Source organism: Garra rufa, chromosome 23 (assembly GCF_049309525.1).
Source record: "Garra rufa chromosome 23, GarRuf1.0, whole genome shotgun sequence".
NCBI classification, from domain to species: domain Eukaryota; kingdom Metazoa; phylum Chordata; class Actinopteri; order Cypriniformes; family Cyprinidae; genus Garra; species Garra rufa.
Genome location: NC_133383.1, coordinates 37,438,361 through 37,458,450, shown reverse-complemented (window position 1 = coordinate 37,458,450; position 20,090 = coordinate 37,438,361). Strand labels below are relative to the sequence as shown.

The following is a 20,090-nucleotide window of genomic DNA, read 5'->3' as shown; positions in this document are numbered from 1 at the left end:
ACGCTGAAGTACTAAAATAACTAAAACTAAATAAATCTTAAAAAAAAAAGTATTACTTAAAAAAAAGACAACAAAATTACTAAAACTTTCAAATGAAACCAAAAATATAAATATATAAAATAATATAACACACAAATAAATAAATACATTAATAATAAGTATATATATAATTCAAATTATTAACAAAACCTATAATAGCATATAAAATATGCTAAATAAAGACATGTATAGGCTAGGGGTGGATGATATCAGTAATTTTATTTCATGGTAACAATATATATATATATATATATATATATATATATATATATATATATATCACAATATTGTTATTTTTTCTTTATATTAGGTCTTTATGATTTTTGATAGAATAGAAAATTCATAATTCTTGTCACAAAAAAAACACAAGCTCACTGAAAACAAGAAAATAGTCAGCGATTAAACAATAAGAAAATTATTACAAGAACTCGAAAAAAAACACATAAGAACAAATAAATAATAAATGCTGCATACATTGTAATCAAAGTGAAAGTAATCAAATGCCTAAAAACACTGAACATGCTTCACTGTGTAAATTAAATATATATTTCTTCTAATTAAAGTGATTTAGTCAAGAGCAGTGAGAGAATTTCTCTCTTTTGTTGTTTTATTAACATGAATGACAGACAGCAGAATATTAGACTGCTGTCATTTTAAGAGCTGCCCAGATCCAATATACTGTTACACACATTTTCTTTCTCAGCTGTTTAGTTTCACTTAAGACCTAAATTACTGTGTTCACGAGGATACTTACAAAGACGGCCATTCTGACACATACTAAAATCGGTTGTTTTTAAACAGAAATGCTTACAAATGCATGCAAACGATACATTTTGGGACCATGTAGCACAGCAACATCACACGAGAGTGTAACTGCGATAGAGACCATCATATTCAGTATAGGCTTAAAGATGCTTAGCTAAACTTAGCTACCATCTAAACCTTTACTGTCAACCCCCCACCCCATCAGACCTCCAGATCATTGGCATGGTATTTAAGATAAAACCATAAGCACATTACAGCAGAAGTCAATGGAGTGGCTCAAATAATACTGTAGACACTCTGACAAAAACACCTACACATGCACATTTACACGGACCACAGGAGTTCATTAAGAGTGTCAGGTGTCATGCACTGCATAACACACACACACGCACAGGACATATAACTCCAATTCTTCAGACTCAGACAAAAGCATCAGGATTTTTCTGATGAGCGTCCATGAACACCAACATAATGCCTTAGCTCTTAGCAGTAAGAGAATTTCCCATGAGCTGATATTTAAAAATAATAAAAGCTCACTAAAACAAAATCAAATTGTAATTGTAGTACAAAAGATAAACATACGTTTTAGTGTTAAAGGGATAGTTCACCCAAAAAAGAAAATTCTGTCATTACTTGCTCACCCTTATGTTGTTCCAAACCCGTAAGACCTTCATTCATCTTCAGAACACAAATTACGATATTTTTGATGAAATCCAAGAGCTTTACGACCCTGCATAGACAGCAAGGGTCCTACCACAGTACCAAGCCCCAGAAAGGTAGTAAGCACATGGATAAAAGAGTTTTTTTTTGTTGTTGTTGTTGTTGTTTAGTGATAGTTGTTCATGAGTCCCTTGTTTGTCCTGAACAGTTAAACTGCCCGCTGTTCTTCAGAAAAATCCTTCAGGTCCCACAAATTCTTTGGTTTTCAGCAATTTTGTGTATTTTGAACTCTTTCCAACAATGACTGTATGATTTTGAGATCCATCTTTTCACACTGAGGACAACTGAGGGACTCATATGCAACTATTACAGAAGATTCAAACACTCACTGATGCTCCAGAAAGAAACACAATGCATTAAGATTCAGGGGTGAAAACTTTTGAACAGAATGAAAATGTGTACATTTTTCTTATTTTGCCTAAATATAATTTTTTTTTTATTTAGTACTGCCCATCAGAAGCTACAGAAGATACTTACATATTTCCCAGAAAACAAAATAAGTTAAATTTACCCTAATCTCCAAATTCAAAATTTTTTCACCCCCGGCTCTTAATGCATTGCGTTTCCTTCTGGAGCATCAGTGAGTGTTTGAACCTTCTGTAACAGCTGCATATGAGTCCCTCAGTTGTCCTTAAAAGGAAATGCAGTGTAAATGTGGTCAAATGGGAGGCGACAGGGTAAAAACCTGATCTCCAGACAACATTACACTGGAATATCTGCAGACAGAAGCACTCGCAAACACACAAACGCTATGAAATATCACACTACTGTACAGTAATACTTTTACAATTTCTGCAGCATATTGTGCACAGTATGCAACATTTCCTTGACAAATGAATTTGATATTAGTACTATAAGCCCCATACCAGTTACATTAAGTGTCATTTTAGACTTCTTATTATATTGGACTGAAAATGCTACATACTATTTCAAACACTTAAAAAATTATATGCAGCATATATACTAAAAACAGAATTAAAGTTGTACATAAAAGTAAGATTGGAGTATTGTTTATAAGAAAATACTATTTCAGTCTATCTACTTCAAAATTTCATTTTTAATTTAATGCATTTCTTTGCTGTTTCTTTGTAATTATTTGTGACATTTGTGACAATTATTTGTGAGTGTTTGAACCTTCTGTAATAGCTGCATATGAGTCCCTCAGTTGTCCTCAGTGTGAAAAAGTTGGATCTCAAATCAAACAGTCATTGTTGGAAAGGGTTCAAATACACAAAAATGCTGAAAAACCAAAGAATTTGTGGGACATAAATTTTTTTCTGGAGAACAGCAGGCAGTTTAACTGTTCAGGACGAACAAAGGACTCATGAACAACTATCTCTAAACAAAAACCAAAAAATAACTGTGAATCATTCAGGTAACAACACAGTATCAAGAATCTTTTGAACAGGGTCATTTTAATAAATTCAACTATTATTTTCTCTTGTGGACTATATGTAAACATCTTATTCAGGTCAGTACTAAATAAAATAAATGCATTTTGTACGATCCCTCTCATTTTGGTAAAATCATCAACATTTCGCAGATTCTGCAAGGTGTATGTAAACTTTTGACTTTAACTGTACATTACGAATCACTAACGAGAAAAATACTTTGACGAAACCTCAGTTAGACACCTAATGCACACATGAAAGCTCATCGAATCATGTGAACTGAAATATAGGTTGTGGAACTAAAAAATATGACATAACTACAGCAAAAACAGGTAAGGAATAACAACTTTTAGGACTCAGTTACATTATTTCGCTGTCAGATTTGGAAATACAGCTAGAACAACTTACATCATCCCAGAATATGGGGTTCTGTTCGTAGCCTCCCACAGAGAGAGCGTCACCCTGGAGACGGAGGTAGACTGATGCATCATGGTCCCTGACATTAGGCATGTTCTAGTGAAAAACAAGACATTTTAGAATCTAAAAAGTTCAAATATCATCATTTCAAAACTAGCTAATTATGTCCATGTATGACAAGGCATTTGGTAGCAGCCATATGGTGCTTTACACAACAACATGACTCCATCTCACCACATGCTGATATGAGCCGTGTGTTCAGTCACACACTACCATTCAAACACTTGGAAGAATTAAGGCTTTTTAATGTTTTTAAAAGATGTCCTTTATGCTCATCAAGGTTGCATTTATTTAATCAAAAATCAGTAATATTGTGAAATATTATTTCAATTTAAATGAACTATTTCCTATGTGAATATATTTTAGAACATACTTTATTCCTGTGATCAAAGCTGAATTTTCAGCATCATTAATCCAGTCTTCAGTGTCACATGATCCTTCAGAAATCATTCTAATGTGCTGATTTCATATTCAATAAACCTGTCTTATCAATGTTAAAAACACTTGTACACTATTTATTTCTCAGTTTTACAGCCTTCAGGAGCAAAAAAGTCAATCAGCTTCACTAGCACATCATGTGGATGACGAAGACTTCATCTCTTCAGTCTCAGTGATGACTAGCTGGACTCTCTGTGAGGAGTAACACGGCTGTCATCAACCATGCATCAAACTACAAGCTCACACACACACAAAAAACACAGTGTTGCATAATCCACAGAGAGGCTGCAAGTTAAGTGCTTATGCCATGGCTGCTGTTGTGTTTTCCCACCACAGTATAACTTGAAGAGAGCAAGACGCCCCCATAGGTCTCAAAAACACCCCAATAGCAAAATGAACGAAAGTGGAAGTGGGACAGACACAACACAGCAGGAAGAATCCAGTGAGAATGAAGTGTGTCTACTGTTGATGACCAATGCACTAAAGGAATTATAGAGAACAGTGTGAATGCAGTGACAGAATTTTGGTTGGTTTTTTTAGTGCTAGGTTAAAGAAAATGGTGCAGACGACTACAATCTAGCATGGTTTACTGGCAGTGTACAGCTTTACTGTGATTCCGGCACCTGAGATGACCAATTAAAACAGCATTTGAACTTAAATCAATGAATATTAGTTGCCATGATGTCTAGGAAATGTATCTTAAATAGTTTGGTTTTAATTGCTCTGCCATTTGTTACTGGCCTCACTACAAACAGGATCAATTTTAATAACATATTTTAGTTTTCAATAATCAGTGGGTTTTTTTTTTTAAACTTTGATATTTTTTTCAGGATTTTTTGAAGAATACAGTCAAAAAGAACAGCATTTATTGAAAATAAAACTCTTTTGTGACAATCTACACTACCATTCAAAAGTTTGGGGTCAGTACTCTTTCTTTTTCCTTATTTTTTCTTCTCTTTTTTGAAAGAAACTGAAGAGAAATTAATACTTTTATTGAAGCCTGTTCCCACCACTGAATAAAAAAAAAGGTAATTGCCACTTTCATATCTCACAATTCTGACTTTTTTTTTAGAATTGTAAGCTATAAACTAGCAATTTTGAAAACACATCAGTCTTTTTCCCCTCAGAACCGGACTTTATAACTCACAATTGCGAGTTTATATCTCATAATTCTGGGAAAAAAATGCAAGAAAAGTCCGAATTGCGAGATATAAACTCACAATCCTGAGTTTGTAGCTTATATTTCTAACTTTTTTCATGCAATTGCGAGTTTATATCTCGCAATTCTGACTTTTTTTCTCAGAATTGAAGGATATTGTAATTGCGAGTTATAAAGTCATGTTCTGATGGGGAAAAAAGGCTGATATGTTCTCAGAATTGCAAGTTTATATTTCACAATCCTCACTCAACTCACAATTGTGTGTCGAAATTATGAAAAAGTCAGAATTTTAAGTTTATATCTCACAATTCTGACTTGCTCAGATATTCTGAGTTTTTTACTCACAACTGCAAGTTTATATCACACATTACAGACATAAACTAGTTATGCAATTCTGAGAAAAACAAGTCAGAACTTTTCTTCTGATAAGACTGATATGTTCTCAGAATTGCAAGTCTCACAGTACTTGACTTAACTCACAGTTGCATGTTATAAAATCAGAAAAAAATGTCAGAATTTTAACTCTATATCTCACAATTCTCATAATTCTGACCTTTTTCTTGCAATTGCGAGGTTATATCTCGCAATTCTGACTTTTTTTAAGCGTTTTTAAACTCACAATTGTGAGTTTTTAATCACACATTACAGACTTTGAAACTCATAACTGTAGTTTAAAGTTTACATCATGCGATTCTGAGAAAAATGTCAGAACTGCGAGTTTATAAAGTTAGTTATAAAGTCAGAATTACAAAAAAAAATATTTTAAGTTCATTTAAAAAGTCTCGCAATTTAAATTTTCTCAGAAATTCTGAGTTTTTTTACTCACAACTTCGAGTTTATTTCACACAATACAGACTTTAAAACTCATAACCAAATTTATATCACACAATTCTAAGAAAAAAGTCAGAACTGCTAGCTTATATCTTGCAATTCTGACTTATATCTTGCAATTCCGGTTTTCTCAGAATCGAGATATAAACTCGCAATAGCAAGTTACAAAGTGCACTTCTAAGGGGGGGGGGGGGAGACTCATATGTTCTCAGAATTGCAAGTTTATATCTCAGTATTCTGACTTAACTCACGATTGCGTGTTATAAAGTCAGAATTACGAAAAAAGTCTTAAAAGAATTTTAAGTTTATATCTTGCAATTCTGACTTTCTCAAATATTGTTTTATACTCACAATTGCAAGTTTATATCACACAATACAGACTTTAAAACTTGTAACTAAGTTAATATCACACAATTCTGAGGGAAGACAGTCAGAACTGCAAGTTTATATTTCTCAGAATTGAGATATAAACTCACAGTTCTAGACTTAACTCACAATCGTGTGTTAATAAGTCAGAATTATGAAAGAAAAGTCAGAATTTTCTTGCAATTCTGAATTTCTCAGAAACTCTGAGTTTGTTTTTACTCACAATTATGAGTTTATATCACACAATTCTGTGAAAAAAAAGACAGAATTGCGAGATTTTTTACTCACAAATGCTGTTGACTTTTTATTTCCAACATTGATAATTAATCAGCATATTAGAGTGATTTCTGAAGGATCATGTGACACTGAATACTGGAGTAATGATGCTAAAATTTCAGCTTTGCATCACAGAAGTAAATAAAATTTTAAATTTTTTTAATCAAATAACTGCAGGCTTGATGAGCATTAGAGACTAGTTTTAAAAACATTAAAAATCTTACTGATCTCAAACTTTTAAACAGCAGTGTTTAAAACTTCTTTGTAATATATAATGATATGTTATTATTGCATGTAAATATGTTTAAATGTATATCAGTGGCAGCACAAACTGCTGGGAATAAGTAATGTGGTGTGAAACATTACTGATCTATTTATAATTTTCACACCATTCTAGCTGATGCTTGTCTGTCACATGTCATTCTCCTTGGTAACACATTTAACAAAGCATAATTAATGGGTTTCCTAGGTAACAGATTTAAATTAGCAAAAATTCCATCATGTTCTATAAACACTGTAAAGACACAAATACACTTATTAAAGCACAAGTTAGATGGGGGCAAGTGGCTTGAAATGAGAGGCCACAATATACATTACAACAAGCTTAATTAATTATTTGTTTGTTTTTAATAGAATGCCAGCTTCTTTGTCTATTTTTTTTGGAAAACTCATTTTTGAGTTAATAAAACAAACTAAGTAAGATATTTTTGTCCAAAATTTATTTAATTAAAACAGAGGATGCATGTTTGCTCAAAAAAATAAAGCGAAGTACTACACTTAAATATGGATCCGTGCTACTGGACTACAGGTGCTTAAAGAATAAAACATGGGTTTTGAACAAAATATTGCTTGTGTAATCATTAATATCAATCAGTAATGGATGCTGGACTCTGTTTCCCTGCATGCACCATGGTATGAATAAATCATGCAAATTACCGCCTCACTGTTTTGCAAAATGTGCATTTCTCCACTTAATGATGAGAATTTGAGTGTGTCTGCTGTGTCCTGTGCCTTGAATTTTAAGGATCTATACTATGCTGAACTGGACAAAGACATTTAAAACTCACCTGAATTCCCTCAATTCTTTCTGTGACGACATAAGCATGGTGCATGGCAATCAAAGGAACATTGACGCCTGCCATTTTACCCAGCTTAGTGGCCCAAACACCTGAAAAACACACACAAGAAGAACAGGATTTTACTGTATTATATAGTAGCAGACACTTCATGTGATTTGATTTTAAAATCCATTTTTTAAATATTTAAGTAAAATAATAACTAATCTAAATTAAAAATATATATATTAAAATAACAGGAAAGTTACTCACTAACCGATTAAACTTTTACAGAATGTATAAATGACATTTTATAATTCTTATTAATATTTCTAAATGTTTTAAAGGGTCATTTAGTATAAAATACTAAATCAACTATTCTATTTAAAATTTTAATTTGACAATTTAGTTAAATTACTCTGAGTAAGTGATAGCAGGCAAAGTAAAATCACAGTAAATGAGATAAAAGTTAAATTACTATAATTTATATACAGGCATATGAATATTTACATATTTAATTGCACATATTTTAATTACAGATATGTCAATAGCAACACTATTAATACAAAGTGAATGATTCATTTAATAAAAAGCAAAGACGCTTGAAATGCACATCTAATGAAAGGAAATATTAAATAATAACCACATTAACTACATTAAGTATTACATTAAAAAAAAAAAAAAAAATATATATATATATATATATATATATATATATATATATATATATAGTAACAACATGCCACTTGGGGCCTTTTGTTCCAATTCTAAATAAAATAAAAACTATAAAAATAAAAACTATAATTTTTACTCCATGAATCTAAAAACAATGCACAGATTTCTCCTTAACAAATATAAAATATACACTACCAGTCAAAAGCTTTTGAACAGTAAGATTTTTAATGTTTTTTAAAGAATTCTCTTCTGCTCACCAAGCCTACATTTATTTAATCCAAAATACCGCAAAAGCAGTAACACTGTGAAATATTTTTGCTATTTAAATTCTTGGATTCTTTGATGAATAGAAAGATCAGCATTTATCTGAAAATAAAAGCTTTTATTTAGCAAAGATGCTTTGATCAAAAGTGATGATGAAGACATTTATAATGTTACAAAAGAATTCTATTTGTAGATAAATGCTGTTTTTCTGAACTTTCTATCCATCAAAGTAACCTGAAAAAAAATCTACTCTGCTGTTATAATAATAATAATAATAATAATAATAATAATAATAATAAATGTTTGTTTGAGCAGCATATCAGAATATTAGAATAACTTCTGAAGGATAATGTGACTGGAGTAATGATACTAAAATTTCAGCTTTGAAATCACAGGAATAAATTACATTTTAAAATAGAAATCTGTTATTTAAAATAGTTAAAATATTTCAAAATTGTATTGTTTTTGCTGTACTTTGGGTCAAATAAAGGCATGCTTGGAGAGCAGAAAAGACTACTTAAAAAAAACATTAAAAATCTTACTGTTCAAAAACTTTTGACAGGCAGTGTAAATAACAGGAAATAAGATCAATTTGCTTCAAAACAGTTTCGACTGATTAAACCTCACAAATGTTGATATTCAAATAAAACAATTATTAAAAATAGCATATCCATTCATCAAAAGTGTTTAGATGACATTTCTCCGTCTATGGTCAACAGTGTGTAAAGTTTTATGGTAATTCAGACAAATAGAATTAAAAAAATCAGCTTCATGAATGGATCGTTTAATGAAATAAGAAGTGACTAATATTTTGAGGAAGTCAGGTTTTACAGCAGCATGTGTTAAACGACATTTCACTATCAAAGACTGCCCTCTGCTGGAGTCTGTATCATTCTGACCTGCACAATTCACCACACATGGTGTCTGGATGGTCCCATGAGCAGTTTCTACAGCTTTCACTCTCTTAACGCCCAAATCATCAACCTTGACCTGGATACCAGTCACTGGACAGTTCTCGATCACCTGTAATCAATAATAAATCTATCAATATGGTTCATACATTCAGTCATAACTTAAACCAGACCTCTGGCTTACAAAACAGTAATTCACCCAGCTTCAAATTGCTTATATGTGACCCTGGGCCACAAAACCAGTCTTAAGCAGCACAGGTTTATTTATAGCAATAGCCAAAAATACATTGTATGGGTCAAAATTATATTTTTTTCTTTTATGCCAAATATCACTGGAATATTAAAAGAGTAGTTGACTTCCAGACCAAAAATGTATAGATAATGTACTCACCCCCTTGTCATCCAAGATGTTCATGTCTGTCTTTCTTCAGTCGTAAAGAATTTTTTTTTGTTGAGGAAAACGTATCTGGATTTGTCTCCATATAATGGACTTCTATGGTGCCACCGGGTTTGAACGTCCAAAATGCAGTTTAAATGCAGCTTCAAAGGGCTCTAAATGATCCCAGCCGAGGAAGAAGGGTCTTATCTAGCAAAATGATCGGTTATTTTCCAAAAAAAATGTTCAATGTATACTTTTTAACGTCAAACTCTCTGCGTGAACTGTTTTTCGTATCAATACAGTTAGGGTATGTCGAAAAACTCCCATCTCATTTTCTCCTCCAACGTCAAAATCGCTGAACATTGCTGCAAAAGTATCGACCAAGTGTTTACAAAGTGAACATAGACGGTCAAATGCACTTTTGATGTTCGAGGAGAAAATGAGATGGGTGCTTTCATACCTTAACTGGATATGAAACTGGGACAAGACGAGATTTGAGGTTAAAAAGTCTATAAATTGTAAATTGCTTTTAGAAAATTACTGATAATTTTGCTAGATAAGACCCTTTTTCCTCAGCTGGGATTGTTTAAACCCCTTTGAAGTTGCATTTAAACTACATTTTGGAAGTTCAAACTTGGGGGCACCATAGAAGTCCATTATATAGACTGAAGAAATAAAGACATGGACATCTTGGATGACAAGGGGGTAAGTACATTATTTGTAAATATATATATATATATATATATATATATATATATATATATATATATATATATTAGTGGTGGGCCGTTATCGGCGTTAACGTGCTGCGTTAACGCGAAACTCTTGCGATAAAAAAAATATCGCCGTTAATCTATTCTCATATTTGGGTTGGGAGCTGGGTCTAAACTACGCAAGCTATGATGACTTTCACCTTGATAGTTTAACGCTAATGTATACCGAATATGGTCACGCGTTTAAGTCTCCTCCGCCAAAACACAGACAGGATCGCGTCGTCCTCCATTCATGAAAACCGAATCTACTATAGCGCGAAATGCCACGTAAATTCGTCGTTTTTTGGATTCATAAATCTAATGTTGGTCAGTCACTTAATTCAAATCGCGATATGGACTAGTGTATGTGAAAAATGAAATGCAAAAAGACCGTTTTAATATGAATCTGAAATGTTCCGTTTGCCTAGCTGTATGTGTGCATGGCGGAGACGAGCTTTTACTACACTCATACTGAAACACACGTGACGCTCCCGGTAATTTTTGGCTTTTTTTTTAAATCTCACATGAACAGATAAACTTAATCTCCCAAACTGCTGTGAGTGTCACTTTTACCGTTTCACTTGAGAAAACTAGCATCATATCATACTGTATGACACAGAAACTTCACGGCAACCTGTCAAAATAAAAGTACGGTGTAACATGTAATGGGCTGGGTAGGTGTTGACGTTAAAAAAAACACAATCTAATAGGTAGAAAAAATAATTTCATTGTTAGTTAGTTAGTAAACACAAGTACATCTAATTGAACATAATTTATTTTCATCAACAAATTATCATAGAACAGCTTTATGAGCTTTATGATCCATTCTCAAAGACTTACTTTTAGTCATTATTTGGGTAGCACACATATTCTGAATGCCTTCAGCAGAATTCAAATTAGCCATTTTAATCTAGATTAATCTAGATTAATTCCAAGATTTAATCTAGATTAATCTAGATTAAAAAAATTAATCTATGCCCACCCCTAATATATATATATATATATATATAAATTGACACTTCATTTTTGATTAGTAATATGCATTGCCAAGAACTTCATTTGGACAACTTTTTGGTGATTTTCTCAGTATTTAGATTTCAAATTTTCAAATAGTTGTAACTCAACCAATTATTGTCCTATCCTAACAAACTACACATCATTGGAAAGTTTATTATTTATTAGTCACATATATAGGAAAATACACTTTTAAATGGTCAGTTAAAGGGTATGGAGATGTACCGTGGCACCGCGTGCGGTGGCTGCTCTGGAGAGGGTGGTGCAGGTACCCGCTGGGTCCATGGTGCCGTCTTTAGGCACATATAGCGTGCCATAAAGATCTTTCACATTCATGAGGGGATAGAGGTCCTTGGTCTCAGCTGGCGACAGGACGTATGACTCAATGCCGTAAGCTTTACCCAGCTGAAATGCAAAATCTATGAGTATTTTACTTATCAGATTTTCTTCAGATGTTTTTGCAATTTGACTGTGCAGTCCCATCTTGGCAAGATGTGTGGTTTACGATTTGTGTCATACCGACATGAGACGCTTGTACTCGTCCAGTCGCTGCTTGTTGGAAGCAATAAACAGGCCTCCATTTTGGATCCAGCCCGTCTCGAGGCCAGTCTCCTCCTCCAACTCTGAGCTGATCACGTTGCGAGTATGAGCCAACAGCTCCACCTCGGTATCACTAGGTCTTAACTGCCACAAAAGTCCTGAGAAAAGGTAAAAAGATTGTACTATTCAAACACAGAAACAATATTCAAAAGTCGAGCTGCATCTCATTTGTATTTGACAGACTGCTACACCCAAGGTTTTAGCATTAGCTATTATACAACCAGCTTTAGAAGTCTATTCATGGAGTAAATTCTTGAACTAGTCTGTACAAGTGAGGAATTAAATCTGCTTTGCAACATAAATTACATTTTCTACATTGGGGTCATTCTGTCAAATCAACCTGAATTTTTTCTGAATAAAGATAAAAATGTATAGTGATGTAAGCCAAAATATTAAATGTCATGGATGAATAGTAATACACTTTTGTAGAGGTAGATCAAAATGAAAATTTCCACCTGAGATTCAAAGTCAAGTTACAGGGGGGTAAAAATGACTTTGAAAAATGGCATCATCGTAATATTATTTTTACACAGAGATGTAGTTCTTTTAGTAAAGTCTATTGACTTTAGCCATCTTTGTTGCATTACGTGCCAATGGTGACCATTCAAAAATGGGGAAACAGCACTTTTCAAGCTTTTACTCCAAAGTTTGCGTGCCTATAACTCAAGAAGTAATACAGATATGACAGAATAATTTTAGATTCTAGTTGTTAATAAACTTTTCTTTTGGATCCTTCATTTTCAAGGCCCTACATCATTCAGACCCAGAGATATGGGGATCTCAATAAGGCTACATGTCCAGATTGAAAACCAAATGTTGGTCACTTTGTAGTCAGCTGAAACTTATTTTATTTTAAGAACAATGTCAGAAGAAGAAATAAATGTTGAAATTAGAATTGTGTCTTGTTTCCCTCTATCAAAACTATCAAAACAACTCTAGTTTCAACAATATTTGATCTTCAGACATTCCTCTTAAAAAAAAAAGAAATATTTTTACAAATTGACCCACGTTTGGTTTTCGACCGCTGAAAATGTGTACATTTTAATGATTTACTCGCAATATTAAAATTCCAATATCTCTCGAACTGGATCTCATAGGGCCTTAAAAATAAAGATGCCAAAAGGAAAGTTTGTTAAGACCCAATATCTAAAAGGGCATTAAGATATCTTTAATACTTCTTGAGTTACAGGCTTGCAATCTTTGGAGAAAAACTTGAAAAGTGCTGTTTCCCTAGTTTTGAATGGTCACCACTGGCACATAATCCAACACAGATTGCTAAAGTCAGCAGATTATACTAACAAAACACCAATCACTGTGTAAAAAAAAACATCAAGATGCTGCCATTTTTCTGAAGTAATTTTACCCCCTTGTAATTTGACTCTGAATCTCAAGTGAAAATTGCCATTTTGTCCCCCCTCTACAAAATAGTGCATTATAAGTAAATATTCATCCATGACATTTAATATTTTGGTTTTCATCATTATACATGTCTATCTTTCTTCAGAATAAATATTATCAAAATCAAAAAATTTGAGTCGGGGACCACTGGTTGAATTGACATGAAATTATCCACTATGCATATGCAACCAAGGTTAATTTCTGAAGCAAAACTGATGTGCTTCTGCCTATACATTTTGCATTTTTGGAGCACAGAAAATAAATCTCCTCTTACACAAAGCAAGACAAAACAAAGTGCAATACCTGCCGTGTGCCAGGTAGTGCCTGCAGTCAATCTGTCCCTCTCCAGTAGAACCACATTGGTCATGCCCAATTTACACAAGTGGTAGAGCGTCTGGCAACCCAGGCTTCCTCCTCCAATCACCACAACATCTGCAGACTTTGGCAGGGGTTTGGTGGGTCCACTGAGGCCATCCTCTTGTTTGAGGGTCTTCTCATAGGGGACGCTCTTCTCTGTGGTGTGCGTAGACTGGGAGCTATAGCAGCGGCTGGTGGCACGGCAGAGGGGTGAGAGGGGCTGTCGGCATGCTATCACTCTCCGTGCTGCTGTTCCCAAGAAGGCCATGGCCTCTGCAACAGTACAAGACCATAAACACATACTTTTATTATGAAATTTTAATAAACTGTAAAGGAGTTCCTCAGGGCTCAGTGCTGGGCCCAATTTTATGTCAAATTAAATGTATTTATTTATATTCTATATCAGTATCTGACATAGCAGAAACATCTGCCCATTAAAAAAAAATAATGTATTAATTACTGCTGTCAAATGATTAATTGTGATTAATCGCATCCAACATATTTTTGGTTTACATAATATGTGTGTGTGTGCAAATTTATTATGTACATATAAATACACACACATGCATGTATACATTATATATTAAAAATAATTTTATATTATCAATCATATGAATGTTATTATATACATGTACATATTTTCAAAATATACGCTGTATGTGTGTGTATTTATATATGCATAATAAATATACACAGTATACACACATATATGTGACCCTGGACCACAAAATCAGTCTTAAGTAGCACAGGTATATTTGTAGCAATAGCCAAAAATACAATGTTTGGATCAAAATTATCAAATTTCCTTTTATGCTAAAAATCATTACGTAAAGATCATGTTCCAGTTCCATTAAGATATTTTGCTAATTTCCTACCTTAAATATATCTAAACTTAATTTGTAATTTAATGAAATTTATTTGGACAACTATAAAGGCAATTTTTTCCATATTTTGATTTTTTGCACCCTCAGATTTTCAAATAGTTGTATCTAAGCCATATATTGTCATATCCTAACAAACCTCACATCAATGGAACGCTTATTTATTCAGTTTCCATGTTACATATTAATCTCAGTTTTAAAAAAAAATGGACCCTTATGACTGGTTTTGTGGTCCAGGGTCACCTTTTATGTTAATAAAAACTTTTTTATACATCCTGATCCAAGCTGCAATTTTAATTGGTTTATTAAAAATAGACATCTAATTATTTCTTTATTTTATTTACTAATTTATTTATTAATGAATTCACTTGTAAGCAATGCTAAATGTATTATTTCTCAATATCCAATTCTTAACATTTAGTTCATTATGATCATTTTACTAGTAGGCTATTCAGCATATAATCACCATGTGAGTCAGCTTATGTTACTCTAATAAGAGTCTTAGTTCAACTGTCATGTTAAATGATTTTAATACAGAAAAATTAGCCTACCAGCGTTGTTCAACAAAACCAGTAAAATAGAAATAAGGAGAAACTTGTCTTTGCAGAATAAGATGCAAAATATATGCTAAAACATTTTTGCAATTCTCAACGTAGGCTATGCAATGCAAACACGATGAGTGTCAACTACTTTGACAACTAAATAAATAATAACAATGTGCAAAACAGCCAACATTTCAATCACAATTCAGACGTTTTGTAAAACAGATGGCATTCACTGAAAAATAAACACACTGTAAACAAGACCATAAAGCAAGCAGCGTGTGAAGTAGGTCAGTAATTCAGTAGCAACTTCACGTTTATGTCGCTTACCTATATGTATAAAACTTACTGAAAGAGCGTAAGTCCTCTGTTTGTTAACTGCTTCTTTAACAATGTGAGACTGCTGTTAGATGTGTTCATAAACAGAGCAACTGGTGCTCAAATATGGCTGTTTGCTGACTGGGCATGTGGACGAACACAGCTGTGTGCTGTGGCGAACTTCAGAACTGCGGATGAAGTGAAAGAGTCAAACAAACGGAGAACGTGTCTGACGACAAGCTACAAAAGCGACCCACATTTAAGTTGCTACAGATTTCATACTTCACGATGGATTAGAGGATTTGGGAAGGGGTTTGCAAACTATGTTGCATTTGCATTAAGAACAATGGATGGGTTTCAGACAGGTATAACACGCGATTTGACCGTCAGTCTATAAAAGCGTTGTAGATTTTAGTATTATCATTTAAAAAAGCACAAGCGACATAACTTTTTAACTTTACCTTAGATACTAAAAATATTTCGGGCGAACATAGTACAAAGTGCACGAAGTACTGAGGTGCGGTTGGTTGTCTTCTTGTTAAACAATTCGCCTGGTTAATTCGGATTTCCAAATTCAGATTTAATATTACAAGTGTGAAACGTCCAAATTGGGTTAAAAAGTGACTTTTTCTCTATATACGTTTTCAGTCAGTTTAACTTAATGTTTCAAAATATCAGAAAAGGAGTCTGTCATTTTAGAAATGCTGTCTAGGCAAGGTTTTGAGGCAGCCTGAGGGTTTTTCAGAGTTCCAGAACAATGCATGCATTGCTTACCTGTCAGATGAATAAATCCACTTGGGGGAAAAATAAACAAATAAAACACAAGAAATGGTTTTGCTGTTGTGAACGTGTGCTGTTTAGTGCACACTACAGCTTAACGTCCTATTGCCTGCAGCTCGGATCCATTGGTTGCAAGCTGGCAAATAGACATGTTAACCCTAGTGTAAACTCTCCACCCACCACACAGCAAATTTGTAGTAGGTTCAGTCTGACAGTGGAACCAATGGTATGTTGTGGGCAGGAAGAAATAAATATTATTTAATGTTTTTTGATTTTATTATCTTTTAATTATTTTAATATATAATAATAATATTTTTTTTTGTATTTGTGAAAATAATAAAAAGTTAATAATAAAAAGTTAATAATAATAATAATAATGCAATATTTATTTATTTATTTTTCATGCAAATGTATACAGGCTAATGACAATGCATAATTACTTAACATAGATTTTAAGCATTTTTACAACTATAAATGTGCAAAAAGACGAGATTTAAAAGTTTAGGATATTTTTTAAATAGCTTTATGTTGATTTATACATGTACATATCTCTATAGGTTTATGTGTTAAATGGCAAATGGAGACTCAGCTGTCAGTTTTCCCTCAGAGCAGATCACAATTAGAGCAGAAAGGTTGATCTCAGACATCTGCTCTACTGTTATAGGATTCTGAGTTATATGAGGCTTCATTGGTCCTGGAAAACATAGATGAGCATAACATGAGAAATATAATGGGATATATCTCTTAAAACAAGGTGGTGAAAGATTTAGATTTCAAACATACATTATAAAACACACATAAATATGCTGTATAACATTGGTGTCAGTAGGGACCAATTAGATTTTTAATTTCATGATAAATACATTTTAGGAATGAGTTATGTTTACTATAATTTTTTTTTTTTTTTTTTTTTTTTTGAGTGTTTAAATCTAAATTTCACAGACACGAGTCACGAGTTCCGAGTCACTTTTGTTTAAGACAGAATAACAACCATGTTTTCCAGATAGTTTACCATAAACTTTGACCATTATTGGCTGACCTATTTCTATATACAAGCCCAAAAAACATTCTGGAGAGCTTGGAAACTCTGTTTCAGACATACACGTGCACACACAAACCTTGCCTATCTAAGACAACCAATCAGAGGAGGTTTTGAGAGCCCCACCCCCATTCAAGGCAATATGACAACACCATAGACTGTAGGACAACACACGGATGTAGCAATGAAAGAAGCATATCAGTGACAACACCCACAATATTACTGTTTTCATTCATTCAGATAATTTCAAATGGTTTTAAAATGCTATTTAAGGCATTTGCAGACATTGGCCAATGCTCCAGCTATTTGGCATGTATCAGATACTACACAGACAGAAGATCAGAAGCATCTGATTAGACATTTCAAACTGCTGCTTCTGTGCAATAATCATTGCAAAGCCATTGATTGTTTCATTTCAGAATGAACTCTCCAATGTGAGTCCAGATGCAGTGCCATTTTGCTGTTGTTTTTTTAAATAGGGTTCACTGGGGTCATGAGAGGAAACACATTCAGCTGAAGAAGGTGTTTAGAAATGTCATTCTTACAGACGCTGAACCTTTAGACTTACACCTGAACTGTTACATAATTCCTGCACACTGATCTAAATAAATCATGTATCAATCTGGACATTTAACACTTCAATATTGTGAGAGAGACAGTTATATCATAAAAGAGTAACTCAGTAGAACTGTAATATTTGACTAAGGATTCTGTATCATTAACAAGAGCTTCTATATCCTGCAAATGTTTTATTTTTTAAATCATTTATTGTTGTATTGATTGTTTCCTGTACTTACTGTTTGAAGGAACTGGTGTGATGCTTGCCAATTTATGTGGAGCTGAAAACACTTAGAAGTGTATTTGCTCATCGATCTCATTAAATTTGAATGGTCTTCTGAATAATCTCAGGTCACTTGGATTTAAAAATATTTCAGACATTTGTAAACTTTGCATACAAGCTACTGTATGTACTATAAATTCACCATCATCCGTGTTATTTTAGTATTGTTGATACAAACTGTATGTTTTTAATGTAATTTTAGTTCATTTTTTCTTTTTCTTTTTTTTGGTTATTTTTGTACAGAGCGCATAGAGGGACATTTGCAAGAATAAAAAAGATTTTTACGTCCGCACAAGACACTTACGCGTGCTTATATGTAACTTCCACATACTAACGAAAAACTATTGTGTGCTCACAAGAAACTTTTGTGTGCACATGAGAAAGTTTTTGCAAGCTTTCGCGTTATTTGAGTTACTTCTTCCATCTTACAAAGAAGAAAACAAGAGCATGGATGGCAGAACTGAAGCAAGTTGAAAACTGTAATGCGTGAGCTTGCAAAAAATTCTCGTGAGCATGCAAAAAGTTTCTCGTGCACATGAAAAAGTCTTTTTTGGTTTGTAAATGTCCTTTTGGGGGCTCCGTATTTTTGTAATTTCTATTATTATTAAATTAAATTAAATTATTATTATTTTTTACATTAAATATAAAATGTTTAATATAATATTAAATACTGTTTCTTAAATGCTTGTTTAAGCATTAAGTACATGAAACTGACATCCAGTGTTGTCATTTTAAATTATATACAGTCAAGCCTGAAATTATTCATACCCCTGGCAAATTCTGACTTAAAGTTACTTTTATTCAACCAGCAAATTTTTTTTTTTTTATTAGAAATGACACAGACATCTCCCAGAAGATAATAAGACGATGTACAAGACGCATCATTGTGGAAAAAATTATTATTCATCTTTTATTTACATTTGAACAAAAAGTGCCATGAGCTCCAACTCTTTCAGGTTGGAGGGTCTCCTTGCCATCGTCCTGATCTTTAGCTCCCTCCACAGATTCTCAATTGGATTTAAGTCAGGACTCTGGCTGGGCCACTGCAAAACATTAATGTTTTTGTCTGCTAACCATTTCTTCACCACTTTTGCTGTGTGTTTTGGGTCGTTGTCATGCTGAAATGTCCACTGGTGCCCAAGGATAAGTTTCTCTGCAGACTGCCTGATGTTGTTGTTGAGAATTTTGATGTATTGCTCCTTTTTCATGGTGCTGTTTACTGTGATTAGGTTCCCTGGTCCACCGGCTGAAAAACACCCCCAAAACATTAGGTTCCCACCACCGTGTTTGACAGTGAGGATGGTGTTCTTAGGGTTGAAGGCTTCTCCTTTTTTATGCCAAATGAAGGCTACATCATTGTGGCCAAACAATTCAATTTTTGTTTCATCTGACCATAAAACAGAAGACCAGAAGTCTTCCTCTTTGTCCAGATGAGCATTTGTAAAGGCCAAGTGGGCTTTTGTGTGTCTTATCTGGAGAAGTGGTGTCCTCCTTGGTCTGCGTTCGTGGAACCCAGCGGTGTGCAGTGTCTGTTGGACTGTTTGCCTTGAGATGTTGCCACCAGCAGAGCCCAGATTCATTAGGATGGCCTTGGTGGTGATCCTTGGATTCTTTTTGACCTCTCTCACTATCCTCCTGGCCAGCACAGGTGTCACCTTTGGCTTCCGATCACGTCCTCTGAGATTTTTCACAGTGCTGAACTTCTTGTATTTTTTAATAATACTTTGCACTGTAGCCAGTGGAACTTCAAAACATTTATATATGGTCTTATAACCCTTTCCTGACTTGTGAGCAGCCACAATGTGCAGCCGCAGGTCCTCAG

At 33.5% G+C, this 20,090-nt stretch overlaps 1 protein-coding gene across 1 annotated transcript in view; it reads right to left on the bottom strand.

The window, feature by feature from the left end:
- Positions 1-16,531, bottom strand: part of sardh (sarcosine dehydrogenase) — an 89,446-nt gene extending 72,915 nt beyond the window's left edge. Inside the window, exons 1-7 of the mRNA XM_073829308.1 lie at positions 16,383-16,531; positions 13,814-14,140; positions 12,032-12,210; positions 11,738-11,917; positions 9,356-9,479; positions 7,530-7,630; positions 3,324-3,428 (exon numbers count right to left, since the gene is read on the bottom strand). Of these exons, the coding sequence (XP_073685409.1) occupies positions 3,324-3,428; positions 7,530-7,630; positions 9,356-9,479; positions 11,738-11,917; positions 12,032-12,210; positions 13,814-14,135 (1,011 nt within the window). The 5' untranslated portion in view covers positions 14,136-14,140; positions 16,383-16,531. The remainder of the gene's footprint in view (positions 1-3,323; positions 3,429-7,529; positions 7,631-9,355; positions 9,480-11,737; positions 11,918-12,031; positions 12,211-13,813; positions 14,141-16,382) is intronic.
- Positions 16,532-20,090: the final 3,559 nt, after the last annotated feature.